The sequence below is a fragment of the Microsporum canis genome, genomic scaffold (assembly GCF_000151145.1).
Source record: "Microsporum canis CBS 113480 supercont1.9 genomic scaffold, whole genome shotgun sequence".
NCBI classification, from domain to species: Eukaryota; Fungi; Ascomycota; class Eurotiomycetes; order Onygenales; family Arthrodermataceae; genus Microsporum; species Microsporum canis.
This window is the reverse complement of record NW_003299161.1, coordinates 549873-576692: the sequence shown is the minus strand read 5'-3', so window position 1 is coordinate 576692 and position 26820 is coordinate 549873. Positions and strand designations below refer to the sequence as shown.

General features: G+C 47.3%; 7 protein-coding genes across 7 annotated transcripts; 3 read left to right on the top strand and 4 right to left on the bottom strand.

Moving 5' to 3' along the window:
* Nucleotides 1–918: 918 nt before the first annotated feature.
* MCYG_08679 (siderophore iron transporter) lies at nt 919–2926 on the bottom strand (the record flags this gene model as incomplete). Its single annotated transcript, XM_002842802.1, has 2 exons — nt 919–2579; nt 2839–2926. The coding sequence occupies 2 exons, from the start codon at nt 2924–2926 to the stop codon at nt 919–921; spliced, it is 1749 nt and encodes a 582-aa protein (XP_002842848.1).
* Nucleotides 2927–5127: 2201 nt separating this feature from the next.
* MCYG_08678 (transferase family protein) lies at nt 5128–10335 on the top strand (the record flags this gene model as incomplete). Its single annotated transcript, XM_002842801.1, has 5 exons — nt 5128–5566; nt 5657–6042; nt 6245–6857; nt 7139–7351; nt 7604–10335. 5 exons carry the CDS (start codon nt 5128–5130, stop codon nt 10333–10335), a joined length of 4383 nt encoding a protein of 1460 aa, XP_002842847.1.
* A 328-nt stretch (nt 10336–10663) lies between these two features.
* On the bottom strand, nt 10664–12028 carry MCYG_08677 (O-methyltransferase GliM2; the record flags this gene model as incomplete). The annotated part of the gene is made up of 2 exons (XM_002842800.1): nt 10664–11751; nt 11806–12028. 2 exons carry the CDS (start codon nt 12026–12028, stop codon nt 10664–10666), a joined length of 1311 nt encoding a protein of 436 aa, XP_002842846.1.
* Nucleotides 12029–12427: 399 nt separating this feature from the next.
* On the top strand, nt 12428–19013 carry MCYG_08676 (nonribosomal peptide synthase GliP2; the record flags this gene model as incomplete). The annotated part of the gene is made up of 4 exons (XM_002842799.1): nt 12428–13082; nt 13137–16130; nt 16198–17044; nt 17126–19013. 4 exons carry the CDS (start codon nt 12428–12430, stop codon nt 19011–19013), a joined length of 6384 nt encoding a protein of 2127 aa, XP_002842845.1.
* Nucleotides 19014–19359: 346 nt separating this feature from the next.
* On the top strand, nt 19360–20895 carry MCYG_08675 (tryptophan dimethylallyltransferase; the record flags this gene model as incomplete). The annotated part of the gene is made up of 2 exons (XM_002842798.1): nt 19360–20672; nt 20763–20895. 2 exons carry the CDS (start codon nt 19360–19362, stop codon nt 20893–20895), a joined length of 1446 nt encoding a protein of 481 aa, XP_002842844.1.
* A 283-nt stretch (nt 20896–21178) lies between these two features.
* MCYG_08674 (fungal specific transcription factor domain-containing protein) lies at nt 21179–23662 on the bottom strand (the record flags this gene model as incomplete). Its single annotated transcript, XM_002842797.1, has 4 exons — nt 21179–21695; nt 21766–22436; nt 22494–23027; nt 23093–23662. 4 exons carry the CDS (start codon nt 23660–23662, stop codon nt 21179–21181), a joined length of 2292 nt encoding a protein of 763 aa, XP_002842843.1.
* Nucleotides 23663–24329: 667 nt separating this feature from the next.
* Nucleotides 24330–25657, bottom strand: MCYG_08673 (C6 transcription factor GliZ2; the record flags this gene model as incomplete). The annotated part of the gene is made up of 2 exons (XM_002842796.1): nt 24330–25205; nt 25274–25657. The coding sequence occupies 2 exons, from the start codon at nt 25655–25657 to the stop codon at nt 24330–24332; spliced, it is 1260 nt and encodes a 419-aa protein (XP_002842842.1).
* Nucleotides 25658–26820: the final 1163 nt, after the last annotated feature.

Below are 26820 nucleotides of genomic sequence, written 5' to 3'. Positions count from 1 at the left end.
AAGTGAAAGAGGCTGGAGAAGTAAAGCAGCCTGATCAAAGACCAGCCTAGCGTCTAGGATGACCGACACACCGCCAGAAATACCTGATCCTGATGGCCATAGTTATCGTTTGCTGGAAGGATTCATAAGTTAACTACTGAAATCCATGGCTGAAGCAATGGCTCAGCTTGGCTCTGTGTTTCCTTTCAAACCGAAAGGGATGTTGACAAAAAAGTGATCGGCTAGGCTGAAGGACCCGAACAGCCCGTTTGCTCTTCCCGTAGACCGATATTTGATTTTGCATACCAATATCCTAAAGATCCCGTCTTGCAAAAAAGACAGAAATACGGAGCATCTCGAAGTACTGAAAATAAATATGAAAAAAGCAAAGAGCTAGCAGCTCGTACTGTAAGTTAATCTACCCCTGTGGGCATATTTAGAGAACTCCTCTATACATAATTAACTATGACGATATCGACACAAATACAATATAAGATTTGGTTTAGCGAGGAAAGCTATCAAATACGGAGAAACTAGGAAAACAAGCCTTTAACGACCAGTCGATCGTTTATTTACTATGTAAGGATGGAGCTGATTACACTCGTCCTGTCATACAGAGCCGGCTACTATCTACCAGGCGAATGCTCCGTCTGGAGTTGAATTTAGAGCACCACTTCATGCTATACTGATGGACGATTGCTAGAACAGTATCGAACTCTGGTCAAGATGTCTGGACCATGGCCCGCCACAGCTCATGTCAGTTCTGTGCATGCTATAGTAAAATCTTGTAAAAAAAGCTACAGCTTTTAGTATAAGTTTTTATTGTCTTCTTTTTAAAAAAATAATAAACGGGAGGGAAGAGGAAAATGAAATAAAAATATCTATGGCGCTGAAAGACGAGTCCATAATGACGCGTGGCATAATAAATAATAATCCTGTTCACCAGACATGCCCCTTACTCTGCTTAATGCCAATAACGTTGATGTCACGCCAGATGATGACGGCGAGTAAGCCTACAGCCCAAATGGCAGTGCCTACTGCCAACATACTCATCTGAGCGTCCCGGTAAGCGTGTTGGATGCCTAATCGAGTGGCCGACCCGACTGGGTACGATAACTGAGTGGAGATATTTGCGTAGATTTCTGGTAGGTTGGAGAGTTCCTGGGCAGGAAGATAGTCTTCCAACTTCTTGGGAAAAATGCTCTGCCAGATAGCGGAGGCAACGGTCAGGCCAACAGCACCACCGACGTTTCCGAACATGCCCAAGACGGCGATACAGACCGCAACATGTTGGTGTGAAGCAGCAGCGAGGATTGCAACCTCGTCACAGACCATTATCGTGCCAGCAGCGATAGATATGAAAATTTGGCACATGATGATGTAGCCAATGCTACTGTCAATCTTGCAGAAGTATATCATCAGACCAGAACCCAGAGTGCTCAGTGGAATACCCACGTAGAGACAGATAGGTTTGAAGCGCCCTGTGTAGTGGATCATGCTGCCCACTGCGATGGCAGATAGGACGGAGCATACAGTGTACGCCTGAACGACGTAGCTTGCATTCTCAACGCTGAGGTCATTGACCACCTGTAGGTACGAGCTGAAGAAACTATTCCAGCACCAGAAGCTAACAAATAACGTAGCAGATAGAATGCAGGAACCCAACACGGTTCGGTCAAGCAAAATGGAGTATGGCACAAATGTAATAGGGGCATAATACCTCTCCCATACAACAAAGCCAGCAATGAACAATATTCCGACAAGCAGCATTGTGATAACAAGTGGTGAGTGCCAACCTTCCAGTGAGTATAGATTAAACGGTAGTAGGAACAGTGCAACACCGGTAGACAGTAGAACAAGGCCGACGGCGTCGAACTGCCGGGAGTAATAGACCAGGGACCCTAACACAGTGCGTTCACTCTTCCCGCCTGCACTAGCCTTAGAGACCAGGCCCATCTTCTTAGCTTTTAGGTAATTATTCAATAGAAGTTGGAAGAGAGGGAAGGTGACGGAAGGAACAAGGATCGCAAATATGCCAAACACCCATCTCCAGCCTGGGCCTTCCAAGAAGCCTGATGATATTGGGCCAGCCAGCCAACACGTAATGAGATTTGGCGAGCTGACAATAGCTTGCATCAACCCTCGATTGCGTAACGAGGAAGTGTCGGCAACAAAAACGGTCAAACTATACAGTATTCCATTGTTTCCGACCGTCTGAAAGACCTGGGCGGCAGCGTATGTCTGGACATTTCTGCATGTAGCAATCATAACAAGTCCAACAGTAGCGAAAACAACGCAAATAAAGTACCCTTGCGGCCGGCCAAAGACGTCGAGGACCTTTGCCAGGGTGAGGTTGGTGACGCCGCCGATGACACTGCTGAGAATGCCGACAGTGGGCGTGAGTGCATGCGAGGCAAAAGCAGATGTGACATACGGGGCTAGGATGCCCGTTGTTGCCACCAACATCCCCTCGACGAAGTACGTGAGCCAGACCATAACATATGCAAAGATCAGGGCACCTGTTGTCCACGCCACGGTCACTGCTTCTATGCTCTGCACACCCGGTTGGATATCATTGCCCGATTCAGCAGACTCGGCATCTGTGCGAGCATCAATGATGGGGTCGTCGCCCTTGACACTTGTATCATTCTCGTCTTGCAGCAGATTCAACTGCTCCTCATTACTTAGGGCCAAGTAATGGCCGGTTTCGGCGTTGCTTTGAATCCTCATAGCCTATGAAGAAAACAGGACACAGGGCAGCTTTCCCTAAGTTGAATGGAAAAAAGAAGAAGAAAAGTAGCTGAGCCTGACCAGGGCAGAGAGTGTAATGTGAGATGTCCGCCCTCAGCTCTCACTCACCATTTGGATGCGCAGGCCGATGGGGAAGAAAAGGATGCTGCTCTGAAGAGCCCCAAACTTTAGCGTTGCTGACTGCAGCTCTTGTCATGCATGAGAGAATGTTGACCAACACGTTCGCCGCAGAAATCAGCTGTCCCTCCTTCACAGCATATAGCAGGGGGTTGGCAGGGATCCTGCAAGGTTGGAATGGACAAAACCATTTGTTGATTTTCTTTTACGCAAAATGAGTTCCCACAAACAATCCCTGATTCTCCCTATAAATAGACTCGTGAGGCTAAAGTTGAGTGCAGCACGAGCGCTGGCTCGTGTAAATATATTCTCCAGCAAGGGAGAAAGAGAAAAGTCTTCTGTGCATACTATGTAAGACTGAGCGACCAGATAGCTTTACATAGTAAGCATCGGGATTGACGCGATGGGTGGGGAGGTGCGGAGGCACGACGTTACATCTTCTCTACCATTGACCACTTTTCTCTAGCCTCCTTCCTAATATCGGAATCGGTATGGTGACTGGTACGGGTAGCAAGTGTACGTACATACCTATATTACACACGGAGCATAACATCCGCCTTGGCTATAAGCCGGTAGCTGGCACCTGAAGGTAGAAAGTAGTCGAAGGATGCGGTAGAAGCTTTGGCCGACTCACCAAGAAGACTTCTAACCGACGGCCGAACCAACCGTCGGCAAGCCTGTTACACTAGTTGTCTTGTCCCTCTTCCCCTGGCTATATATAACAAGCCCGCTAGGTAAAAATAAAGTAACAGAGTTGTTGGCAAAAATAAGCTTGTACGGTCTCGCCTATGTAGGGTGATAGCCTATCGCCACGCGGGACAGCTGCTTGAGAGGAGAGGCAGAAAGACTCCTCTACTCATAGTCATGCATAATACTGGTTACATAGTGTATATACACTCTCCTATGTGTGTTTATACATGTTTCTCCTTTCTTTTTATATTGGGAACAGACGCAGACCGTCTTTCGGGACGCCAAGAACCAATCACCGTGCGCCTTTTTATAATTCCAGTCATGTGATATCGGCTCGGGCCGCGGCTTCTTTTCACAACGTCAGGAAAAAGGTAAAATCGACTGTCTTCCTTTCTTCATTATATATCTTCGTGACAACGAACGGCAACGGCGGCTTTGCCATGGTGTTGGGATTCCTCCGAAATGCAGACAGATGGAGCACCTCTTTTTCCCGAAGGATCAATCTTGAGGCCTAGCCCTTTTTTTTTCGCCCCATAATTTTTATCCGATGTATGGTGCGAAGAACTTCACAAACAATTACTCTAGCCGAGTTGGGAGATTAGTCGAACTCAAGGGTTATACGAACCATCTTTCTATTGCAGATCGATCTCGCCTCGTTTTTCACGGTGATGCTTAATATATATCAAAAGGGTCTTGTAGTGCCAAGCGCTGCCATTCCAGACGTGTCCGTAAGGTCATGGGTTCTGCTTCTCAATGCAGGAGAAGGAGGATCCATTGAATACGAGCTGAGCCTTTTTTGCAGATCAATAACCTTGAGAGAGAAAAAAAGAATATCCTTTGAGCCCATTCATCATTTGCGTGGAGCAACCTATCGCTTGACCCTTGCGGCCGAAGACTGCCAAGAGATCATTCCTACAAGGATAATAAATACGGTTAGGGCTAGGATGCATGAATTCATACGAATTGGTTGCTTGAATATACTATACCAACTCCACTTCATCTTCCAAAGCAGAGATACTTACCCCATTTCCCCTCTGTCATCATGCCCATTCGTCTGCGTCAAATATGATCTAATATGGTCCCATGTCGGGGGTATATGGTCACTACGACTCCGTACATGTGGCAACCTTGCAATTCACGGAGAAATAAGTTGTGAACTCTGAATATTCCTGTCCACCTGAGAAACGGCCTTCCTTTCCGTTGTTGTTTTTTTCAGCTTTTTTTTTTTAAGAAAAAAGAAAGAAAACAAAACAAAAAACGCAATATTCAATTCGAGGGCGGTAAATTTAGTTCGCAACGATAAGGCTCCAGGATCGTGTTCAAGGTTGTATCAGAAAACGAGCTCCTTTCTCCATCCATTGACCATTACCTGCTGAGCATGGAGGATGGTGTACGGAGTGTACTAAGAATGGCTAGTTAAAGGGTATATATATTTGGAAAACCCCCCACTGTTAAGGAGCTGCCATTCCCTAGGGGCCTTAAACTTCTTCATTCCTTGCAGATCCAACGTGCGTTGACGCACCAGAAACCACCTCGGGTCCTTTGATTGTGGCATATTATCAGATTAATTTTCCGATATAGGGCCTCATCATGCCTCACAAATCCGATGCAGAGGTAACGCCTGCAGAGCGTATACCAAATGGGATTCCCGTCATCGACGACAAATTGTCAACAAGTACTTTGCAGACCTACAACGACGATGTCCGAAAAACATCTCGTCTTATTCTGGATATCATATTTGAGTACGCCCTAAATAAATTTGATGACTCCAAGGATAGGTTAGAAGCAGGTGCAAATAACTTCCTGGATGTCATTGATCGATTTGTTGCGGCAGGGAAGCGTGTGGAATCATGCCTTCCTGCGTTTCCATTCAAGTCTGCCAATAAGGTCTACAAAGTGCTTGGGAGTCTACCTGATATGGCCGAGGAGCTTGCTCTTGAGCGGCTAAATACCATGTGTACACGCATACGAGAAGTATATTCGCCCGGTGCTCAGGTCACCATCATCTCTGACGGTATAACATACAATGGTACGTCCCTTCAATCAGCTTAAATGCAGACCTGGCTCAGTTGCCGGCAAAAGGAACACAACTAATGCTGACTGCTTTGTACCTTATCAGATTTGTTGTCCATATCTGATCAAGACACTTGGGCTTACGGAGAAGCCCTACGCAAGATGGCGATTGATAAGAAGTTCAACTACATTAGCTTTTCCAGAATGAAAGACTTGCTTGACTTTCCCCTGCCAGAGAAGCTCACTGAGATCACATATGTTGCTAATTGCACAACCTTTCGTCGCCTGCTCTTGAATCAGTACGGTCGGGATGACCTTGATATTGACCATGAGGTTACCATAAATCCCGATACCAAGTTGACTTACCTCGGGTACAAAAGATTCCTGGAGTCAGATTTGAAACATATCTTTCCTCGCGGGATAGGCCGAAGTGCGCATAGCTACAAGAGAGATTGCAAATATCTGGCGAAGCAGATGCTGATGCGGGGATATGTGAGTAAATCCTCGTACATCATAGCACCAAATGTCTGACATATTGTTTTTTCAACAGGCTTTTGCGGGTGCAGTCAAGAATGCGTTTCCTAATCACTTGCGGCTTTCCATTCATGAATCTGTAGGCTTAAACAAGGTCTCGGTGTGTCTACTTAATACAAAAACTGGGTTCACAACTCCATGGCACTGCTCTGTTGCTCAGCTGGCCGATGGAGAATGGGTTAGCGCTCCTATGGGCGAATTCAGCAAAGATAGCAGGCTTGAACTGGTTTACATCGATGGCCGGCCCAGCCACTTCAGGGAGAAGGCTTGTGAGAATGGTGCTCTGCCCATCAGTGACTCAACTGCAAGCTATCTTGAAGCCGCTAAGCCAGTAATCGCTAGTGGATATCTTAGCGGTGCAACCACCCCAGGCACAGCATCACCCAGTACCTTTTCACAATCCCCTCCTCGTGCCAGAGTGAGAAGTAGCGGCGTAACCACTCCCGAATCTCAGTCTCCTCCTAATTCAACCAAAACCGGCTTAGGAGTTGTGGTAAACAGCAAACTAGGCGATACTTCCTCACCAAGAAAATCCAACGTGATACCTTCAGTACCTTATGGCAAGCGACTTATCCCCCAGATTATGGACGAACTGGCTGCTACCCAACCAGAGCGAATTATTTTCTCACTGGCGACACTCTCTGGTGATTCCCTCATTTTTAGGGATATCACTGCCCACGCCTTTAATAAGGCTGTTGACAAGACCGCTTGGTGGCTTCGAAGCCAGGTCGGAAAACCAGATTCGATCCGGCCTGTAGGTTACATCGGCCCACGTAAGTCAACTATCAATTTAACTGCATCGCATCTAACAACTTATGGATGAAAGCTGACTCGCCGCTTCTACAGACGATCTGCGCCATGTGCTTCTTACTTACGCCTGTGTTAAGGCTGGCTACGCGGTAAGCTTATGAATTCACTTACGGTATTGTGCTCATATCGGCTCGACTAACGCTTACCTAGGCTCTATTTCTTTCACCAAAAAATAACACAGTGGGAGCACTCTCCGTACTCGAGACAACAGAATGCAATATCTGGGTTAATGCTTGCGAAATAGCCTCTGAGCCTCTAGTTGAGGAGATTCTGCAAGAACGACCTATGACACTTTTACAGCTACCCCTTCTCGAGGAACTTCTAGATGCCTCGTCCACAGAGCCGTTCTTGTATTCCAAATCCTTTGATGAAGCCGTAAATGAGCCATTCTGTTTCCTGCATACATCCGGGAGCACCGGGGTACCCAAACCTATTCCTTGGTCTCACGGTCTTATTGGTACCATGGACGCTGTGCGGTTACTACCATCCGTTGAAGGCACTGATGGTTTGCTTCCTTGGACTTCTGACTGGTTGGATGGAGATACCATTTATTCGTCATTTCCAATGTGTCACGTAAGTATCCTCAGAAGTTTTACCCTTTATTTTATATATAAAATTGATATAATTAACTAACAAAATTAACCAAAGGGCGCCGGCATTATTATGAATATCCTGATGCCCGCATTTTTCGGTTTGCATTGCGTCTTAGGCCTCGCTGGAGCATTACCAAATATTCGACTTGTTGAGACCCTTGCAGACAATGTCAAGATTGACATCTGGAGCATGGTGCCGTCTCTTGTCAATGAGCTAGGCGAAACGCCTGAGGTATTGGCAAAGCTCAAACCGTCGAAGTTTATATGTGCATCAGGTGGCCCAGTAAGCCCAGTAAGCGCCGGCAAGGTGAACGATGTGGTAAGAGTATTGAACTTGACTGGCACCACCGAGGGCCTGTTTATGGGCAATCTTGTGACTTCAAGGGAAGATTGGTTCTGGTTCTGCTTCCACCCTTACTCTGGCTTCGAGTTTAAGGAAATAGGTGAAGATACCTACGAGCATTGGATCCACCGCAACGAACACTGGCCTCTGTTCCAAGGTATCTATCACACTTTCCCTGAAAAAGAGTCAATCAACTTCAAAGACTTGTATTCGAGGCACCCTAGTAAGCCTAATTTATGGGCTTTCAAAGGCAGAAGTGATGATTTGGTGGTATTGTCTAACGGATACAAGATAACGCCACTCGAGACTGAAGCTCTCGTTACTGTCCACCCTGCAATCAAAGGATGTATCCTATTTGGCACCGGAAAGCCGCAGGCGGGTCTGCTTATTGACCTAAAAGACCCGTCTCAAAAATCTGATGAGCTACTAGATAGCATCTGGGAAACAGTGAAGAAGGCTAACTCGATGTCTCGTCATAAAGACCAGCTGTTAAAGGACTTTGTTACCTTTACGAAGCCCGACAAACCCTTTATTTATACGGATAAGGGAACCGTGAAACGAGCAGCAACCTTGGCGCTATATTCCAACTATATAGACCGCTTTTACAGCTCGCTTAGCGATGATCCTGAGGATATAGATGCTGTGTTTCCCATTGACATAACCTCAACGGAGTCAATCCAAAGTGGTGTTCGCGATATCCTAGCATCTTCAGTACCAGAAATCCAGCAGGCTCCAATTGACACAGATCTTTTCGAGCTTGGACTAGACTCCCTTGGTGTCTTTGCAGCCATTAAGAAGATTCGGATAGCCACACGTCTTGGTGAACAGATTGCTCCCAGGCACATTTATGCAAATCCCACGATTGCTAGCCTTTCTGCTACTATCGAACGTTTGGCTGCTGAGGTGAAAAGTGCTAAGGCTGATGCCTCAGACCTACCTGTTGATGGCGAAACCGCTAAGCTGAAGAGGATGATCGCCCAACACCAAGCCAGACAGACTTTTAAGCTGAATGCATTGGATTATGTCAATCCAAACCATAACATGGGGCTTGTTTTCTATTTCTCTCTCCGTGAAGGGGTTAGCTACAAGGAAGTGTTTACCAACCTACAAGAGGGACTCAACCGCACATTTGACCTAATCCCAGCTCTTAGTGGCAAGATGATGCACTGCTCGGAGCAAGAGATTGGGTACAAGAAGGGAGACCTCTGTGTAACTATCCCTCCTCTATCCATGGCAACCTCAGCCCATAATCGTCTCGTCTACAAAGATCTTTCCGGAATCCTTCCTTCGTTCGCCAAGATGCGAGACGCTGATTTCGCTCCCTCTCTTTTCAAGGATAGCCTTGTTTTGCGAGATGATCCGATCTCCAAGATACCTGCTGACATTTTTGCTGGACAAGTCAACTTCGTCAAGGGTGGTTGTATTGTTGCTGTTGACTTGAACCACTGCTGCTTAGATGGCCTTGGAGCCATGGTCGCTCTCAAGGTTTGGGCTGAAAACTGCCGATATCTTCAGGGCGACAAGACCGCGACCTGCAGCTGGTATGACCCCGAAAGCTTTAATCATAGCCTTCCTGAGATCCTTCATGAACAGGAAGGCTGGGTTCGCCCAGTTAACGAAGTAGACCCTGGTACATGGGGCTTCTTACCATTCTTCCCCCCTGATGAGAACCAGGCGAACGGCGAGTCTGTCCTCACTACAAAAGAAAGCCCCCTCGGCCCTCGTCCAATTTTCCCTCTACATAATATCTGGCCTGTACCTCGTGCTGAGAGGTGCATGAAGACAACCTCCTTCCTGATTTCTCCGGAGAATCTCGAGAAAATGAAACAAGACGTTATTGCGGACCCAGAAGCCAAGGGAGTTATCACATCCATTAGCGACATAGTACAGGCTTTCTTCTGGCGTACTGCCATTAGGGCTCGATATCGTGTGGCTAAGGAGATTCGAAAGCAGAGTTTTGGGCCTGAGGACATGTCTATTCTTGAACTACCCACTGATGGTCGGCCGTACTTCTCCTCCCGTCTACCATCAACGTACATGGGCAGCGTACTCATTATGAACCGGTGCAGCATCCCTGTGGAAACCCTTTGTTCCCCTGAGACAAGCATCGGGTACGTCGCGTACAATCTTCGCCAGTCTACTGCACGCATTACTCCGTCTCTTGTGCATGATGCCTTTACCATCCTGCAATCCCTTCCAGATCACAGCCGGTTTTCAACTGCCAATATGGGTCTTGAGCACATGCACGCCATGATATCAAACATGATGCTCTTCCCCACTAGTGAAATATCATTTGGAAGCAAGTTTTTTGCCAACGGAGGCTCCCCTGAGTCGATGAGGCCTCAAGTTGACCGAGCCAATGGTATCTTCCGGTTCCTTGCCATCTATCCTATGAAGAAGGATGGGGGGGTAGAACTTGTGTTGGGAACACATCCCGAGGAACTCGAAATGTTCAAAACTGATCCTGAGTTTACAAAATATGCAGAGCTTGTGGACGTTTGCTGAAGATTTAAACTGCTAGAGTATGCAGCTTATAAAGTTTCAAAGTCTCTATAAATATTGATGTCCCTGTTATGTTTGTTCATCGATATATATATTTTTCTTTAATATATAGTTATTTTATACCTGTTACCAAAATCTGCTTTTATCCTAAGAGCCGTCTAGATATGGTTGTATTTCAACTGTTGTCGTCTTTGGCCTCAAAGAGAACCTTCAGTCTTATAATCATCCCTGTGTTTTGGCGGTTCAGTTTTCAATTAGAGCAGCAGTGAATACATATATAATATAAGCATATCTCCTAGGGAGTTCGATCAACTGCTCTTCTCTTCCTTATTTACATTAGCTCTGACTCCCATTCAGGGCCCACATTGTTGCCGTTGCTACTACCATTTCCGTTTCGGAAGACTGCACACGCGCCTACTGGCCGCAGCTCCAGAATCTGCGTTAAACAACCCCTGGGGGAAACTATCTTGTTCAAGCGCCAGCCAGCATCCTCTGCAAGAGTGCGGTATTCATCCAGCGTTCTCTCCTTATTTCTGCAACGAGCGAGCATGCGAATGTCTGCATACCGAGCCCCACGACCTAGACGGCCGTCAAAAACGACTGACTCGACTATCAACACCCGACTCACACCCGGCTTGATAGTTATTGTATCTCGAATTCGTCGTAAGAGCTTGACACAATCTTCGTCACCCCAGTTGTGTAGGATCCACCGTAGGAGATACACAGAGGACTGAGGTAGTGGGTCCTTGAAGAAATCCCCCCCAGTAATAGATACAACTCTCTTTGCTAAGGTATCATTAGGAGGGAACCGTTGCTGAAGGATTTCTGCGGTTGATGGAAGCTCGAATGCGGCTGCTGTTGCATCCGGAAACTTTTCTAGATAAGTGCGGATGAAATCCCCTACGCCAGCTCCGATATCCACGACGGTTTCGCCCTTCACATCATCCCAAGGGTAATCTGCCAGGAGCCCAGGGGCTTCAACCACGCTTCCGGTCCCGGTAACTCTGTGGAAGCCCTCAGCCCTGCCAGTTTCGGCAAGGAACTGATAGATTGGCTTGTCAGTGTTGTAGAAGAGCTCTGTCGCCGTTTTCGGTTGATCACTTTTCAACTGGGTTGGTAGATGGGACAGCAAATCATAATACTCCCGAGGGAAGAAGTCAACCCAGTTGATCCAGGTCCCCCAGTGATCCTTGCGAAGGAGATTGGACAGTCGGTTGTTCGAGAGTTTTCTGGTGACGGGATCCTGGTAGAAGTAGCCCATCTCGCGGAGATAGCGAATGATCTGAGATAGACCTTGCTCGTATAGCCCGGCAGCATTAGCTAGCTCAGAAATGCTGCATGGCTGGAGGTTTTGGACATGGTCTGCTAATCTATGTTCGGAGGCACATAGTAGCACTTTGCTGTTGGTAAAAGCTGCAGCTAAATCAGTATTCTACCTCGTGTTAAATGAAAGATGGGGGGTGAAGATCATACCAAATATGCCATCTACCAAAAGCATATGGGGCGGAGTCAGAGTTACAAGGAGTTTGTCTAGCGCTTGTACCGTGTCCAGCAGTTTCTGATATACCACAACGGAAGACTGGGGCGAGGCGGGCGACACATCATGGAACAGCTTGAGTTCCTCTGCCAAAGGGCCTTCCAGTTGCTTTAGAGCATGCTGGATATTCCAGTTCAAATGCTCGAGTTCGTTTTCCATGGCGGAAGTCCAACAGTATTCTTTTCCCGGAGACTAAGATATCCGTGAATGAAAGATAAATATGAGATGTTGATATCAAAAGATCCGGTCCATCATAGTAACATGAAGGGGATATATATGGTACTTGGGTTAGAATACTCGCTGTATTGCACCGGCGAGGCTGAACGGAAGTCGGTGGATATCGCGACCAGATTCATCTATACCCGCCGAGGCGCCGGCGGCGGCGCCGCAGAAACGTCCTAACTCTTGAAGAAGAAGCCTTTAGACGTCCCAAGTAATCTTCATGCTGGGCCACAATAGTTGGTGATTGTCTTCTTTTCGTCGATTCTGGCTTGGTTGAGACCGAGTAATCTTCAAATGGATTCGTGCCACAACCATACTCAACAACAGCAGACGATGATGGCCAACCCTACCAACACTCTTCTTGACCACTTCTACTGCCATGTACAGCGATACCCCGCGTCAATCGCAATTGAAGATGGAACAAAGTCGGCTGACGAGTCGGCTTGGGAAAGGATTACTTACCTGCAACTCGACACTTTGTCCGATATATGGGCCAGGAAACTGAGCCAGGCCGGCGTAGGTGCCGGCTGCATAGTGCCTATTATATCTAGAAGGTCAATCGCTATGGTAGCGGCCGTGTTGGCAGTCCTCAAGCTACGCGCTGTCTATGTGCCAGTTGATATAGACTCTTGGGGGAAAGACCGTATAGATACAGTGCTCACGACGATAGATCCAAAGGTCATCGTATCAACAGTGGAATGTCCGGAGGATCGTTATTCGTTTCCGGTTCTGATATTAAGGGAGACAAACCCAGACAGGATAGCAATTGGTAACGGGCTCCACTCAGGACAGAAGACCAGCAAGCTCGGTGATAGGGGAGGTGACCTTGCATACATCATCTTCACCTCTGGCACAACGGGAAAACCGAAAGGTGTAATGGTAGGCCTGAAATCCATATCTCGCTATGTGAAAGAAGGAGGAGACCTCCCTTTCAACTTTAACACCAAATACGGCACACGGGTATTGTTGATTTGCTCCGTTGCCTTTGACGGTATGTGTCTGTTCACGGCCCTGCGGAATATCCTTTCTGACACAGACGATATAGTATGTGCGGGCGTTGTATTTAACACGCTGTGCAATGGCGGAACCCTTGTTCTCGCGGACCCGTCCACCCTCGAAGCAGCAGCTAAGACATGCCATGTCTTACCATTAACGCCGAGCATTTTGTCGTCCTTGAATCCAAAGGCTGGGTTTGATAGGGTTGAGAAAATATTTCTTGGTGGCGAAGCTCCCACAGAATCATTGATTCGATCCTGGTATTCCTCATGCCGTCGGTTATATAACTCCTATGGGCCTACGGAAACAACCTGCACTTCGTTGATGGGTGAGCTTGTGCCTGGGTCACCCATCACTATCGGCTATCCGATCTCGTACAGTACCGTTACTCTGCTGGATGAGGACGGCTCGGACCCTTCGCAGGGAGAGATTTGCATATCCGGCTTAGGACTTGCCTTGGGGTATTTTCGTGATCGAGATCGCACGGCCAGCTCCTTTGTCAGACTGAATGGACGCATGGTATACAGGACTGGAGACTATGGAAAGCACACCAGGAATGGGTTGCAGTTCTGTGGGCGCAAGGATAGCATGGTCAAGAATCGAGGCTTCTTGATCAATCTTGAAGGAGATGTTGAGCCGGCTTTACTGTCGTTCAGCAAGGTTGCCCGTGCAGCTGCCAGTATGTCCAATGGCAAGCTTATCGCGTTTGTTACGCCGACAGCCGCAAAAGAGGGCCTTCGTGAATACCTCTTGGGTACTATTTCTTCATTCCTGGTACCCGACATCGTATACTCACTCGACGAGTTTCCCGTAACAGCCAACGGGAAGGCGGATCGAAGGAGCTTGCTGCGGATACATGAGGAGGCTCAGGGGCCAAACGGTAACTTAGAGACAGGCCTGAATGCGATAGAAGCTCTCCGCAGAGGCATGGCTTACGTTCTCCAAATACCAGAGTTAGAGATCGCCGGTTCCTCATCCTTCCGCGATTTGGGCGGCCACTCACTTGCAGCAGTGATGCTTGTTTCGAACCTAAGGCAGATGGGCTTTACTATTGGCGTAACAGAGGTATTATTGCTGGACACCGTTGATAAGATGGCATCAGCAATGAAGGAAACAGTCAATGATGCTCATGCCTCCTCCATGTCCGAACAATTGATGCGGCGCTTGGAAAACATAATTCCCATGGCTAGCCTGGCAGGAAGTGAGAGCTTTGCGCCCATGACAGATATCCAAAGTAGAATGGTTCGGGCCAGTGTAGCCACTCCAGGGCTCTCCTTTATAAAGGCTTCCTTTACCCTTGATCATCCGGGGAGAGAAGACTTTACGTCTATCCTGCGTGCCGCTTGGGGTCGCCTAAACCAACGCCATCATATCTTGCGTGCATCATTCGTTTTGGGTGAGCCAGGAGCTCAGGTGGTATACCGTGATCCAAACATTGCTTGGAAGGAAAAGATAATTACAGAGACAGACTGGGAATCTGCCTGTCGGCATGAAGAGGAGCTTGGCCTGGGACAGTTCACAGGGTTCGAGCCAGGGGAGCAGCGTTGCTTGTCACAGGTTACCGTTCTTGTGATACCTGCTAACAGGACTCGATTCATCTGGACAGTGCACCACAGCCTGATTGATGGGTGGTCGATGGCAACACTGATGAGGGACTTTGCGTCCTGTCTCGATAAAATCCCACTTTCACTACCGCCACAGTTCACTGAGGTTGCCTTGGCCACAGAGCAGCTAAACCGCAAGTCTTCAAGTAAGGCTGCATCATTTTGGAAAGGCTACTTGAATGGATACGTTCCCGTTCACAGACTTAGGCTGCCGCCATCATCTGATGTCAAAGACTATACGCAGGCAACTCTGTCTCGAAAGCTCACGGTCAGCGTATCCACGCTTGAAAGTGCTGCCAAAGACAGATTTGCGGTAACACCCGCTACACTGCTCTATGCCGCCTGGGGAATTCTCATTGCACGGTACTCTGGAACAGATCGTACTCTTCTAGGCGCTGTCCTGTCCGGGAGGAACCTGGATATCCCCGGCGTGGAAGATGTCATCGGGCCCTTGATAAACACACTACCACTAAAAGTAGATGCCACAGGGTCCCAGTCTACATCCAGTTTCGTACACTCAGTATTCAGGGCACTGTGTGAGATCTTGGATTACCAGTGGTCTTCCTTTGCTGTGATCCAGGAGGGAAGCGGATGTAACCCTGCGAAGCTATTTGAAACCCTTTTTGCGTTACAGTATGACTTTCCTCAAGCTGCCTGGGAGTCTACTGAGGCGTTTTCACCACGGGATGTGCGATACACCGAAGCCACCGAAGTTCCCCTTACGGTTCTGTTGGACAGGACTAATGGCAGATTTGATGTTCGATTCATATACCGACGGTCTTACTTTGACAAGCACATCATCCAAAGGATGTTTCACCACTTCGATAATGTGCTTACAGCTCTCACGAATTCACATCCGGATGCCGATATCAGCATGATCACCCAATCTATATTCAGCCCCATAGAGTATAAGTCTTTAACCGCAAAAACGGTGCAGTCAGACAGTTTTACTAGTCCGAAGAGTTTAGTGGATGCTCTAGAGAACGCTATCGAAACATACCCTAGTATATATGCCGTTGAAGGTTTATCACAATCTCTTACATATAAAGAATTCGGTGATATCACAGCACAGGTTGCTGGACAGCTAGGGCGGCACATTCAACGGGGGAGCGTGGTATGTGTAGTTAGTGACGGCTCTATCCTCTGGGTAACTGCAATGATTGCAGTTATTCGAGCGGGAGCTGTTTACTGTCCAGTCGACCAGAAGCTTCCGCAAGCCAGAATGAAGTATATGGTTGAAAACTGTCGAGCATCTTTGATTGTGTATTGCAATGTCGAGCAACATTTAGTGGTCAATGATGTTCCTTGTCTCAGCATGCCCTCAGTGATGTCAGACATTTCTTCCACATCGATGGCGAAGCTCACCAGTAATGATGGATCCGATACTGATGGTATAGCGTGCTTGGTTTACACTTCAGGCAGTACTGGGTTCCCCAAAGGTATGGATGTCAACACGAGGGCGAAATTTCTAGTTATTGCTAAGGATATATATTGACATAATCCTAGGTGTTCCGTTGACGCATAAGGGCATCCTTAATGTGATATCTCACGAAGACGGGAGATTGTGCTCCATACCTGGCCAGCGAAATGCGCAGATGTTGTCGCTTGGATTTGATTGCTGTATCAAAGAGGTTTTTTCTACCCTTTGCTTTGGAGCAACTCTTGTGCTTAAGGATCCAGAAAACCCCATCGCCCATCTTGCCAGGGTCGATGCTACTATGGCTACTGCCTCTCTGCTCGCAACCCTGGAACCTGACGACCTACCAGGTCTAGGTGTGATTATGGTTGCTGGTGAATCCCTGCCCCAGGCCCTCGCTGACAAATGGGCCTCTGGTAGAATTCTGATTAATGGGTATGCACCAGCAGAAAGCACTTTGATAGCTACTGTAGCAAGGATATCTACTGGAGACAAGGTATCGATTGGAAAACCGTTTTCAGGTATGTCCTGTTATATCCTTGATTCCAAGCTGCGCCCAGCCCCGATTGGAGTGAGTGGGGAGATCTGTCTATCTGGTGTTCAGGTCACACCTGGCTATCTCCATAATGAACAGGAAACGGCCAAGCGCTACATTCAAGACCCCTTTCACCCTGAGCAGGCTATGTTTCGGACCGGCGATATAGGGCGGAGACTAGAGAATGGCAATGTTGAGTTTATTGGGCGAGAAGATAATCAAATCAAACTACGTGGGTTCCGGATTGATCTTGGGGAAGTCCAGAGCACATTTTCTCGAGTGGCTACAGATGCAAGCAATGTGGCGCTCCTTGTATCGAATGGGAACTTGATTGCCTTCGTGACTCCTAGCACCATTGATGTCGAAAGCCTGGGTAGAAGGCTGGAATCACAGCTTCCAGAGTACGCCGTCCCAAGGCAAATCATTCCTTTGTCCGCTCTACCGACTTCTGCAAACGATAAAGGTTGACATGTCAGCATTAGAATGCACTTGACAAGTCACTTAGGGGATAATACAAACCATGAAAATCTCAAGACGCCTACTCAACGGGCTTTGGCAGCCGTCTGGGCAGAAGTTCTCGGATGTGAACTTAGCCAAATGTCCATCAGTCCGAACACACGTTTCTTTGAACTAGGAGGTCATTCTTTATTGCAGATAAAAGTAGCTCAAACCATTTCAAAGCGATGGGATATCCATCCAATGCCCCTCAGACAGGTCATTCGCTATCAAAATCTTCAAGCCTTGTCCTCCGCAATTGACGAGCTCCTTACTATAGCAACAGAGATGTTTGTCAATCACCTCATATCTGGCTGCTCGCCAGCCGGGAATATGAGCTTTGTTTGCAAAATATCTGGTGTTGTGGACTATAGAGCTCTAGCCAACGCATTCCAGCAAGTGGCCGCAGATGAAGAAATATTTCGAGCTAGATATCATCTTGTTGACGGTGTTATGGCACGATATCTAGCGGAAGGAGAAGTCAATTTGACCCAAGTGGTCGAGGCAGTGGACTACAACCATGTTATCCACAAGACGGTTACCAAGTCGTTTGATTTAAGCGCTGAACCACCATTGGAAGTGGTGATTATTACCGGTACCCCTATGCAAGCCATACTAGTGATAGTTATGTCGCATGTGATAGGAGATGCCACCACAATGGCAACTTATCTCGAGAGAGCGTCGACTGCATATGAATTGCTCCGGTTCTCCAATACATCAGCAAAATCCGTCCCAAAAACAGACAAACTAACATATATCGACTGGGTACGATGGACCGAATCATCACAGGCGAGCCCCCAGTCCCAAAAATTCTGGCCCACTTACCTCTCTAACTTACCGAAGCCGCTAACCTTTGGCAACCATTCATCTGGGAAACTAACGTATACGGGGTCCACGAGGTCATGGACCTTGCCAGACTCGATGCTTCGTAGCATTACTCATCTCGCTACCAGGGCATCAGTAACGATGCATCACATTGTACTTGCAGCTGTCTTTTTCGGCTTACAATGTATAGACTGTCGCGATGACATTGTCTTTGCAGCTCCCTTCACCCACCGCATGGAGCGGGGGACTGAATCTATACCAGGACTTTTTCTCGACCGCCTACTTATCCGTGTCCAACGTACTCCCCACGGAGAGGAATCATTGTTCCAATTTCTTTCCACGGTTCGTGAGAGCAGCCAGCGTGCGCTAGAGCATGTTATTCCTTACCGGGAAGTCTGCAGGCTCCTCTCCCACAAGCCTAGCTTTTCGGACCCTCTATTTAAAGTCATGGTAACATGCCACACTGCCTCCGACAGGCAACCCGTATTGAATCTTAAATGTGCAGAGATCCAGAATATTCCATATCGCAATACAGGAGCTTCCAAATTCCCTCTCTCATTGGAATTTACTGTGACCCATAACAATGATCTTCGGGTTGACATGGAATATGATTTTGGCCCCATTGAAGATGATGTCGCTCTACGATTGGAATTTGCCATCGGGTTCGCGTTACAGCTTATGGTTCTTGAAATGAATCCGAGTGAGATAATAACTCTAGGGGTATCATCATTTGGGCCTGGGAAGAACGGTACAACGATCACGGATAGGCAGAGAGCGCAATTGAGAGTACCAACACTTGATCAGGTAAACCCGAATAGCTTGGAAGATTCCACAAGGATTATCAGCAAGTCTATCTGCCGATGTCTTGGTCTGGAAGAAAACGTAGTAGATGTTCAAAAATCATTTTGGGAACTTGGGGCACAGAGTATCGACGCCTTACGGCTACAGAATCTATGCAGCAGACAGCGGCTCAGAATTAGCTTGCGAGATATATTTGCCTCTGATAGTATATCGCAGTTAGTGACCTGCGCTCGCATTATTGATATATAGATAACACTAGCTTCATGTGAATACGACTGTTTGAGCAGATGCTGTTAATAATTCTCTCTAGCAGTCCCCGATGAGAAATAGAACAACCACACAGTCAGATCCCCAAGTCAGCCTAGGTACGTGGAGGGACTATTCAGGCAGAGGCCCATCGGAGCGGGTAGAACAAATCGGCCGCCGAAATTTTTGCACCCCGGCGGCCGGTGATATACAGCGGTGTCTCGAAAGTTTTGACATAGTATCTGTGGCCTGGGAAATGGCGTATATAACCTCACACGAAACCAAGTCGAATGAGGAGAACAGAGTGCACTCACACTTCCCATCAGATATCCATTGCACCACATTCAACATGGCAGTCAGTGCCGAGTCCTTGATTTCCACTCCATATGCGTTGAGAGCGCATCTCAACGGCCCACAGGACACGACATTCCACCAAGGAAGGCCGCCGAAGAAGGTAGCTAACGGTGACCATGATGCAAATGAAATCGTGCAGGCAAGCTCTTCCACACCGTACGATGTACTTACAGCCGCGCTTCCATTGCCCACTCCGACATCCTCGACGGCATATTGGTGGAAGGAGACCGGGCCCCTGATGAGCAACCTCCTAGGGAAGGCGAATTACTCCCTTTATAAACATTACAAATACCTTCTCCTCTACCATACCCATATTCTGCCACTGCTAGGGCCACGACCTCTTATTGAGGACCCAACACAAGCATCCTCGTGTAAAGCACCATGGAGATCTTTCCTGACAGATGACTTTTCTCCACTAGAGCCAAGCTGGAACGTAAGCGGGAATTCTGACTCGAGGAGTACAATCAGGCTGGGAATCGAGCCGGTTGGTTTTGATGCCGGAACGGCTGCCGACCCATTCAATCAGGCTTCAGTCGCACGTTTCTTCCGATCAAACAATGCAACAGAAGTGGGAGCGAGAGACGGCCTCTTTGAACATTTCCGCAACGACCTCTTTGTGGATTCCGAATTTTATACAGCGATAAAGGATATGCTACCCGACGGTGAGCATATGACGCAGAGCTTTCTGGCCTTTGATCTGGATACGGGTCGCGTCACTACCAAGGCGTACTTTTTTCCAATCCTCAAGGCATTAATCACTCGACAGAGCACGATAAAAGTATTATCTGACTCGATTTTGAGGTTGGCAAAGAAGTGTGATATATGGGGGATGCAGACAATTGCTGCTTTATCAATCTTGGAAGCCTGGATTGCCAGTTATGGGGGAGCCGCTAAGGCAGAGATGATCAGCGTGGATTGTGTTGACGATATCGAATCTCGTATCAAAATATATGTCCGGGTGCCATATACCTCCTTGCGAAAAGTAAAGGAGGCATATTCCCTAGGTGGGCGTTTGACAGATGAAAACACAGCTGAAAGCCTGCTTCTCCTAGACAGCCTTTGGAGAACAACCTTCGGGGTAACCGATGAAAATGCAGAATTGCCACATAACCATCATCGGACAGCGGGGACAATTTTCAATTTCGAATTGCGTCCAGGAAAATTGTTTCCAGAGCCAAAGGTGTATTTGCCCGTTCGCCATTATTGCGACAGTGACCTGCAAATTGCTAGTCGGCTGCAGGAATTTTTCGGCACGCTTGGATGGCATCAAATGGAGAGAGATTATTGTAAGGATTTCCAGGATTTGTTGTAAGTCACCCAGATGATTCATTTATTCCTGTGGCCTCCGTAGCAATTTCTTCAGGCGGTCTGCAGAATCCAGTACTAACTCGACAGTAGTCCCAATCATCCACTCTCTACGTCAACAGGAACACATACATACCTTTCATTTTCTTATAAAAGTAAGAAAGGAGTATATATGACGATGTATTACAACCCACGGGTGTATAGCACACAAGAAAAGGAGATATAGACACTTGACAGGTTGTATGTACTCCGTTGTTAGGGAAGATTCCTCGTCTCTTTTGAAGTAGGTAGTGTTGTGTTGGATGGTTATTTCCTCGTTTTATATAGAATCGGTGACTAAAGGTTGAGTGTGTTAGCACTTTACTTTGAATTGTCGCATTATGCTTTTTGTTTTTAATATTCATAAAAAAATTGATATGGAAAGTAAATACTCATGGATGATCAACTGATGATATTCAATAAGAGTTGGGATCACTTGGATCAAAATTCCAAAAACCCTAGAAAAAATGTTAAAACAGAAGTAATATGTCAAGCAAGGGATTGAAACTACTTGCCCAGTCAAAAGCCATGGATGGATCTTGCATATCGAGGCTTCCCACTTCCGATAGAGTTGGATATGGTACCCCTGTCGTTGCAGTCACTTCGGACGGTCGGGACTCTTCGAGCGTCTGAGGAAAATTCAAACTTCCCTGGTGTGGATCGAAGATGGCCTGCGATGGTGCCGAAAACAATATACTCGGCGCATTTTTAGCTAGGCAATTTGAGATAATTCGATTGATAACATTCCACGTGGAACTGAGCTCCAATACTCTCGTATCCATTGTCTTCTTCAAGACAGCTAGCGCACGGGACCGGAGTAAATTATGGTTTAAAGATTGGAATTCCGGGGTTCCAAGCTCAGATACGATGTGCATGATCGCTTGGAAGCAGGCATGCCCACCGATATGCCACTGGAATTTTTGAGCATCTTTGTCATCAGGCATCATATTCATACTTTCCACTAAGCTGATTGATTTCGTCAAAACCCTGTACAAGTCTGTTAGTTACATTTTCAGTCTCATATATTCTCAAGCGGGACACAGGCACACCAGCTTACGTTTGTCGGATCTCAGGGGCAACTACAGCCTCTCTATACTGCTTTGGAGTCCGCAACCAGAAGATAGACCAACATCGCCATTCTATGACAGCAGAAAGCCCAAGAGCCAGGCGTTGGTCAGCAACACTAGCGTCACAATATTGCAGGTATTGAGTTTGAAGGTGGACAGTCATTTCTTCAACCATACTCCGGACCTCGATAAACAGTGTTTGAAGCTCTGTAATCGGGTATACGCTGCTGTTGCCATTGATAATTGAAGACTTCATGCGCCGTTCTAACCGATAGGTGCTCCTAACAATTCTCCTGAAACAGTGAATACCATTTAATCGAATCAGGTGGCCGGTCATATCTGTAAATCCAGGAGGGGAATATGTTCCTGTAATTGGGTGTTCACCCTCAACAAGGTCATCATCATTGATGTTTCGAGGTAAAAGGGTCGTATAATCCTCATCAGCTATCGTAGGTTCTTGGCCTCTCCCTTCAGCAGAGCGGAAGTCGAGGTGACATATCTGATGCCACAGTCTGCGACGAATTTCGACCTGAACGACATCCATATTATTTGAGGGGAATAATGAGGGTTCCCTGTGGAGACCTTGAGATAATGCTATGCGAACAGCAAGGCCAAGCAGAGTCCACGTCCTAGACATGTCATCCTCTCGAGATTGGCAAGTCTATACAGTATTCAGTAAGATATGTGGTAAAGGTAGATAGATAAGGGTTACACTAACTAGCAGGAGTACAAATGCCTGTAAAACTTCGATTCTTGGTGTAGTTAAGAAACCTTCTCTTCCAAGCCCGTGTTCCACTCCCCTTTGGAACTGAGCAAGGAGAGTTCCTTTTTCGGCAGCAAAGCGTATCTGAACAGTCTCAGCAGATAGACTGTTGATAGCTGAATAAAATATTGCCAATGCCAAGGGTTCAAATGTGTGTATTGCTGGAGTTGAAGCCGGCATTACGCCATCTTCCCCTGGAGGGTAGGTCCTGGTGCCATATATCTCCTGGACATATTGAAGGAATCGTTTGTGGAGGGAAGGTTTGTGAACAAGCCTGGTTATTGGGTCAACGTTGGAATAGAATATGTCAAGCAGTGAGAAGCATTCCTCGGCCGTTTTAGGTGCCCACGCTACAAGGCTGTCCGCCGGAGGCTCTGTGGGGAATGACGTAGAAAATGGGAACGGCGCCGTGGCTTGTTCCAGTGGCGGGGGGCTTTCTGTGGAAGAACCACTGGTGCGATCTCCTAAAAGCATTTTTACATCGTGAATCTAGTATTGTTATAGAACTTGAGCATTTGAAAGTATGCAGTTAGAAGAATGCGCGCGCTTCGTACCTCGTCGGCCAAGAGAGCATAGTGGAGAGACGACACCCAGCGTGACTGCCCACCCTCTGCCTCCAGAAGCAGAGCTCCGTCGTAGCCATCGGTCGACAAGGTTTCAGATCTAGGGCCCAGCGTTTTGATATCGGTTGCTGTACCCCCCTGATCAGCAACGTCAATGGGCGTCCGTGGGCCAGGAGCTTGGTCAACATGAGTGTCGGGAGAGTGGGACAGGTTATCGCCACCACATATCGCTCGTTCCAGTAATTTCTCTAGCCTCTCAAGGCGAGTCCGAATCTCGTCCTGTCCAGCTCGTAGGTTGCTGGATCGCGACGCTCGACTGGCAGCCGGTGTATGAGAGGCAGCAGCCTGAGGTTGGTTCGGCTGCGAGGTAACGTATGTACATTCACGATTTCCCCGGAGACATGGTGAGCAAGTAGGCTGTCCATGATCACATTTGACCTTTCGACGGCGACAGGTCAGACAGGCTGCAATAGCACGCTGTCGACTTTTCTGTATGCCCCCCGACGGGCCGGACTGCAACGTACCGACCAAGGGCCGTGGAGTTGGGGTTGGGGCATCCATTAAGTTGTGGAAAGGCCAGCAGGCAGCCTTCCCCTTACACAGAGCGCGGTATCTTGCTAACAACCCGGCCGCAAGAAAGACGAAGCTGAGAATCTGTCTAGTTAGACGTTCGACGTTGTCAGAAGATTTTGATATCAAAGAAGCGAGGAGAGTCACGTGATCAGGAATTCTTGTATAGATCTAGAGCAACAGAATATATAGAAGGAGAGGAGAGAACGTTTTAGTATGTTATACGGTATTGACATATCATCAGGGATATATTGGGCATACATCAGGTAGACAGGCTGCTCACAGCTTCTAGCTACGGAGTAGTTGAGCGTAAACTTGGGTGAATGAGATAAATGGAGATTGAAAACGCTTCGTTTCGATAACTTGAACGTATTGATAAATATTCATAAGCTTTCTACTTACAGCCCCTTATATAACCGGAGTCAATATAAGTAAGTCAGGTATATCTATGCTAAATATGGGGGCTGCCAGTACCGACGTTTAATATATATATATAGGAGGGATAGAAAAAGAAAAAGGGTGAAGAAAAATAGAAAAGCAAAAGGTAACTAGTGAAGTAGAGAAAGAAAAAGGAGATTGAAGAATGGTTATGAATAAGCACATAACTGAAAAACATTTCAAGTTGTAAGATAACAATATAAAGAGGCAACGAGGTTACCTACACGACAACCGTGGTCATTAGAGCTTCTACCTCTTCTTTCTTGCGCCTTATACATTGGTTCATGTAGTCTTGATCAACAGCAGACAGGTTTCGAGAAATACTTTGGGGTATAGCACTAGTTTGTTCTGATTTGGAAGATTCATATTGTCCAGATGGCTCGTTAATGGGCTCCAAGGGCTCGTTGACCAGGTTCTGTAGCGCATCTAGGGTCTGCCTACCCTTTGACAGAATCATCTTAAGGAGGACATTCTGGATCGCCTGCCCTTCTTCCTTGCTAACCTTGTAATCACCGAGGCAGCACGAAATGCGGTGGTGCTCTTCTAGAGGTATTACACTGCGGTTATTCATTGTGAGTAGCTCAAACAGTTTGAAGATAAGTTCTATCGCCGAAAAGGTGAGTAGAATCAAGGGAAACGATTTGTCGCACGCGCCACAGGCAATGAAGCGTTCACAGGTGTCCAGGGTTGAAGTTACTGATTTCATGGCCAGATCAAATCGATCAGATATGTCACGGCAGGTAAGTTTATGCAGAGCAGCTATGTTTGTTGCCTGGGTCTGAACGCAGGCACAGGCGTTTCCCGTAAAACCTAGAGATGCAGTATGGCCTGGCTGATGCTCCGAAGTTGCAGGTGAGTTTGGCTCAGTACCCTGGTCCATATAGAGCTCGCCTTTAGCGAATGATATTGGGGTGGCGAGAGCTTCGAGGCTATCTGCTCTGCTCCCACCAGATGCCTCAATAATCGAGCCTAGGTCCATAGCCCAGGAATCCAGGTCATGTAACGATGGCAGACCATCACCTGTCATATCAGCAGGTTTAATACTTTGGCTGGCAGGTGCTATAGGTGGGGAGAGCGACCGATCGGTCATAGATGTCTAAAGGTGGCTCGGTTTAATATTAGACATTGACGGCGTGTTTGATTCTGCAAATTCGGTGTACTCACCGGCTTCCAACATTCAGGGGAGCCAGACGTGACAGGAAAAAGCGTCAAGGGGTTGGATATATCAAAGTTCATGTCCTCGAACCCTCGGTCAGGATCGCAAGGCTGCGGGTTATTCGCAGCATACCATTCCAGTCGCTGCTGCCGATGCGCCCTTTCGATTGTCTTGCGATTCTTACAGCCCTTGGGCTTTCCTGCTCTATTTTGATAGCCGTAGCGACAAGATAGGCCCTTCGATGCACAGCGAAAGCAGGGAGAGCCTCCTGAGCATTTGACCTTGCATTGGTGACACGAGTCACAAGCAGACCGCAATTTTTGCTTATGCTCTCTATCCTGTCGTGGCGGTGGTGATACAGGAGGATTCCAAGTAGGCATTTCAGAGGCCATCTTTGCGCTATTCAAAAAAGGAGGGGTATAGAGGGTGATTTCCATGAAGCTCAGTGGGGGACCATCTTTAAGGAACAATTTGTTGCTTTTTAGATAAGAGGCTCTGAGCAGATGGCTTAAAATACAAGAAAGCTGAGAGGTCCGAAAAAATGCGTAGGATCATGGAGGAACGAGTTCCAGGGCGCCATGTTTTCCATGCATCCATCTAAAGCCATGCATTGGTTACTACAGAGTAAGAAAAGAATACGAGCGCGAGGTAATGTCGCCTATACGAAAGGATGCTGCAGCCGCGTGGAATAACATGGATGTGATAGGGTGAGACGGGGAATTAAGCGTGGAGCCACCATCCTTGACGTGAATTGGATGGCCAGGCACAGCTAGATCGAGGCTATGAGTGAGGAGCATAGTCAGCTATAGTATATACCTGAGCATAAACCGCATACACACCCACAAATATGCAGGCGTATATTGAGTACAGACACCAGGAAGCGCTGATTGAATGAGAAAGTTAAGCGGAGACACATTCTTGGGCGGTTTATTATAGCCGGCATTAAGGTCCCATAAAACCTCATCCTGTAGGATAAGATAAATTGCCGAAGACGCAGGTTGTTCGAAATGAACCGTTCCGTTATGTTTCCATAGTTCCTCTTCAAGCTTCCTCAAGCTTTGTCTCGCCTATCTTCGACTGGTTTCGTTTAGCTCCATGCATAGGACAACTTTTATAGCTTTCTCTACCATCTCTCTTATTCTCTCATACAAATGTTATCGCAATTCCCTCTCTCTTCTCTAGCATCCTTCTTACGATGCTGTATTCCTCTAGACCCTATAGGCTGCTCAGTCTCCGAACCCCTGACTTCGGGATCTAGAAGGCTACTAGTATACTAGTAGAGCCAGGAGCAGAGTAAAAGAAAGGGGCTGAGGAGCTGAGCAGCTGAGAGCCTGACGGTGAGGAACTAAGCCCTTAATTTGGAAGGTTGCAGTCTGGAAGCGAGAAGAAGAGGCAGCCAAGGGAGAGAGAGGGAGTGAAATGAGTCTAGCGAGCAGGAAGCAAGCAAGCAACAACTAAATGTAGGAACTGTGAATTTTATAATCGCAAGGCCAAGGTAGAAAATTCGTTTATTAAGCAGTTGCATGGTAAGCAGGAACGACGTCAAGAGAAGGCC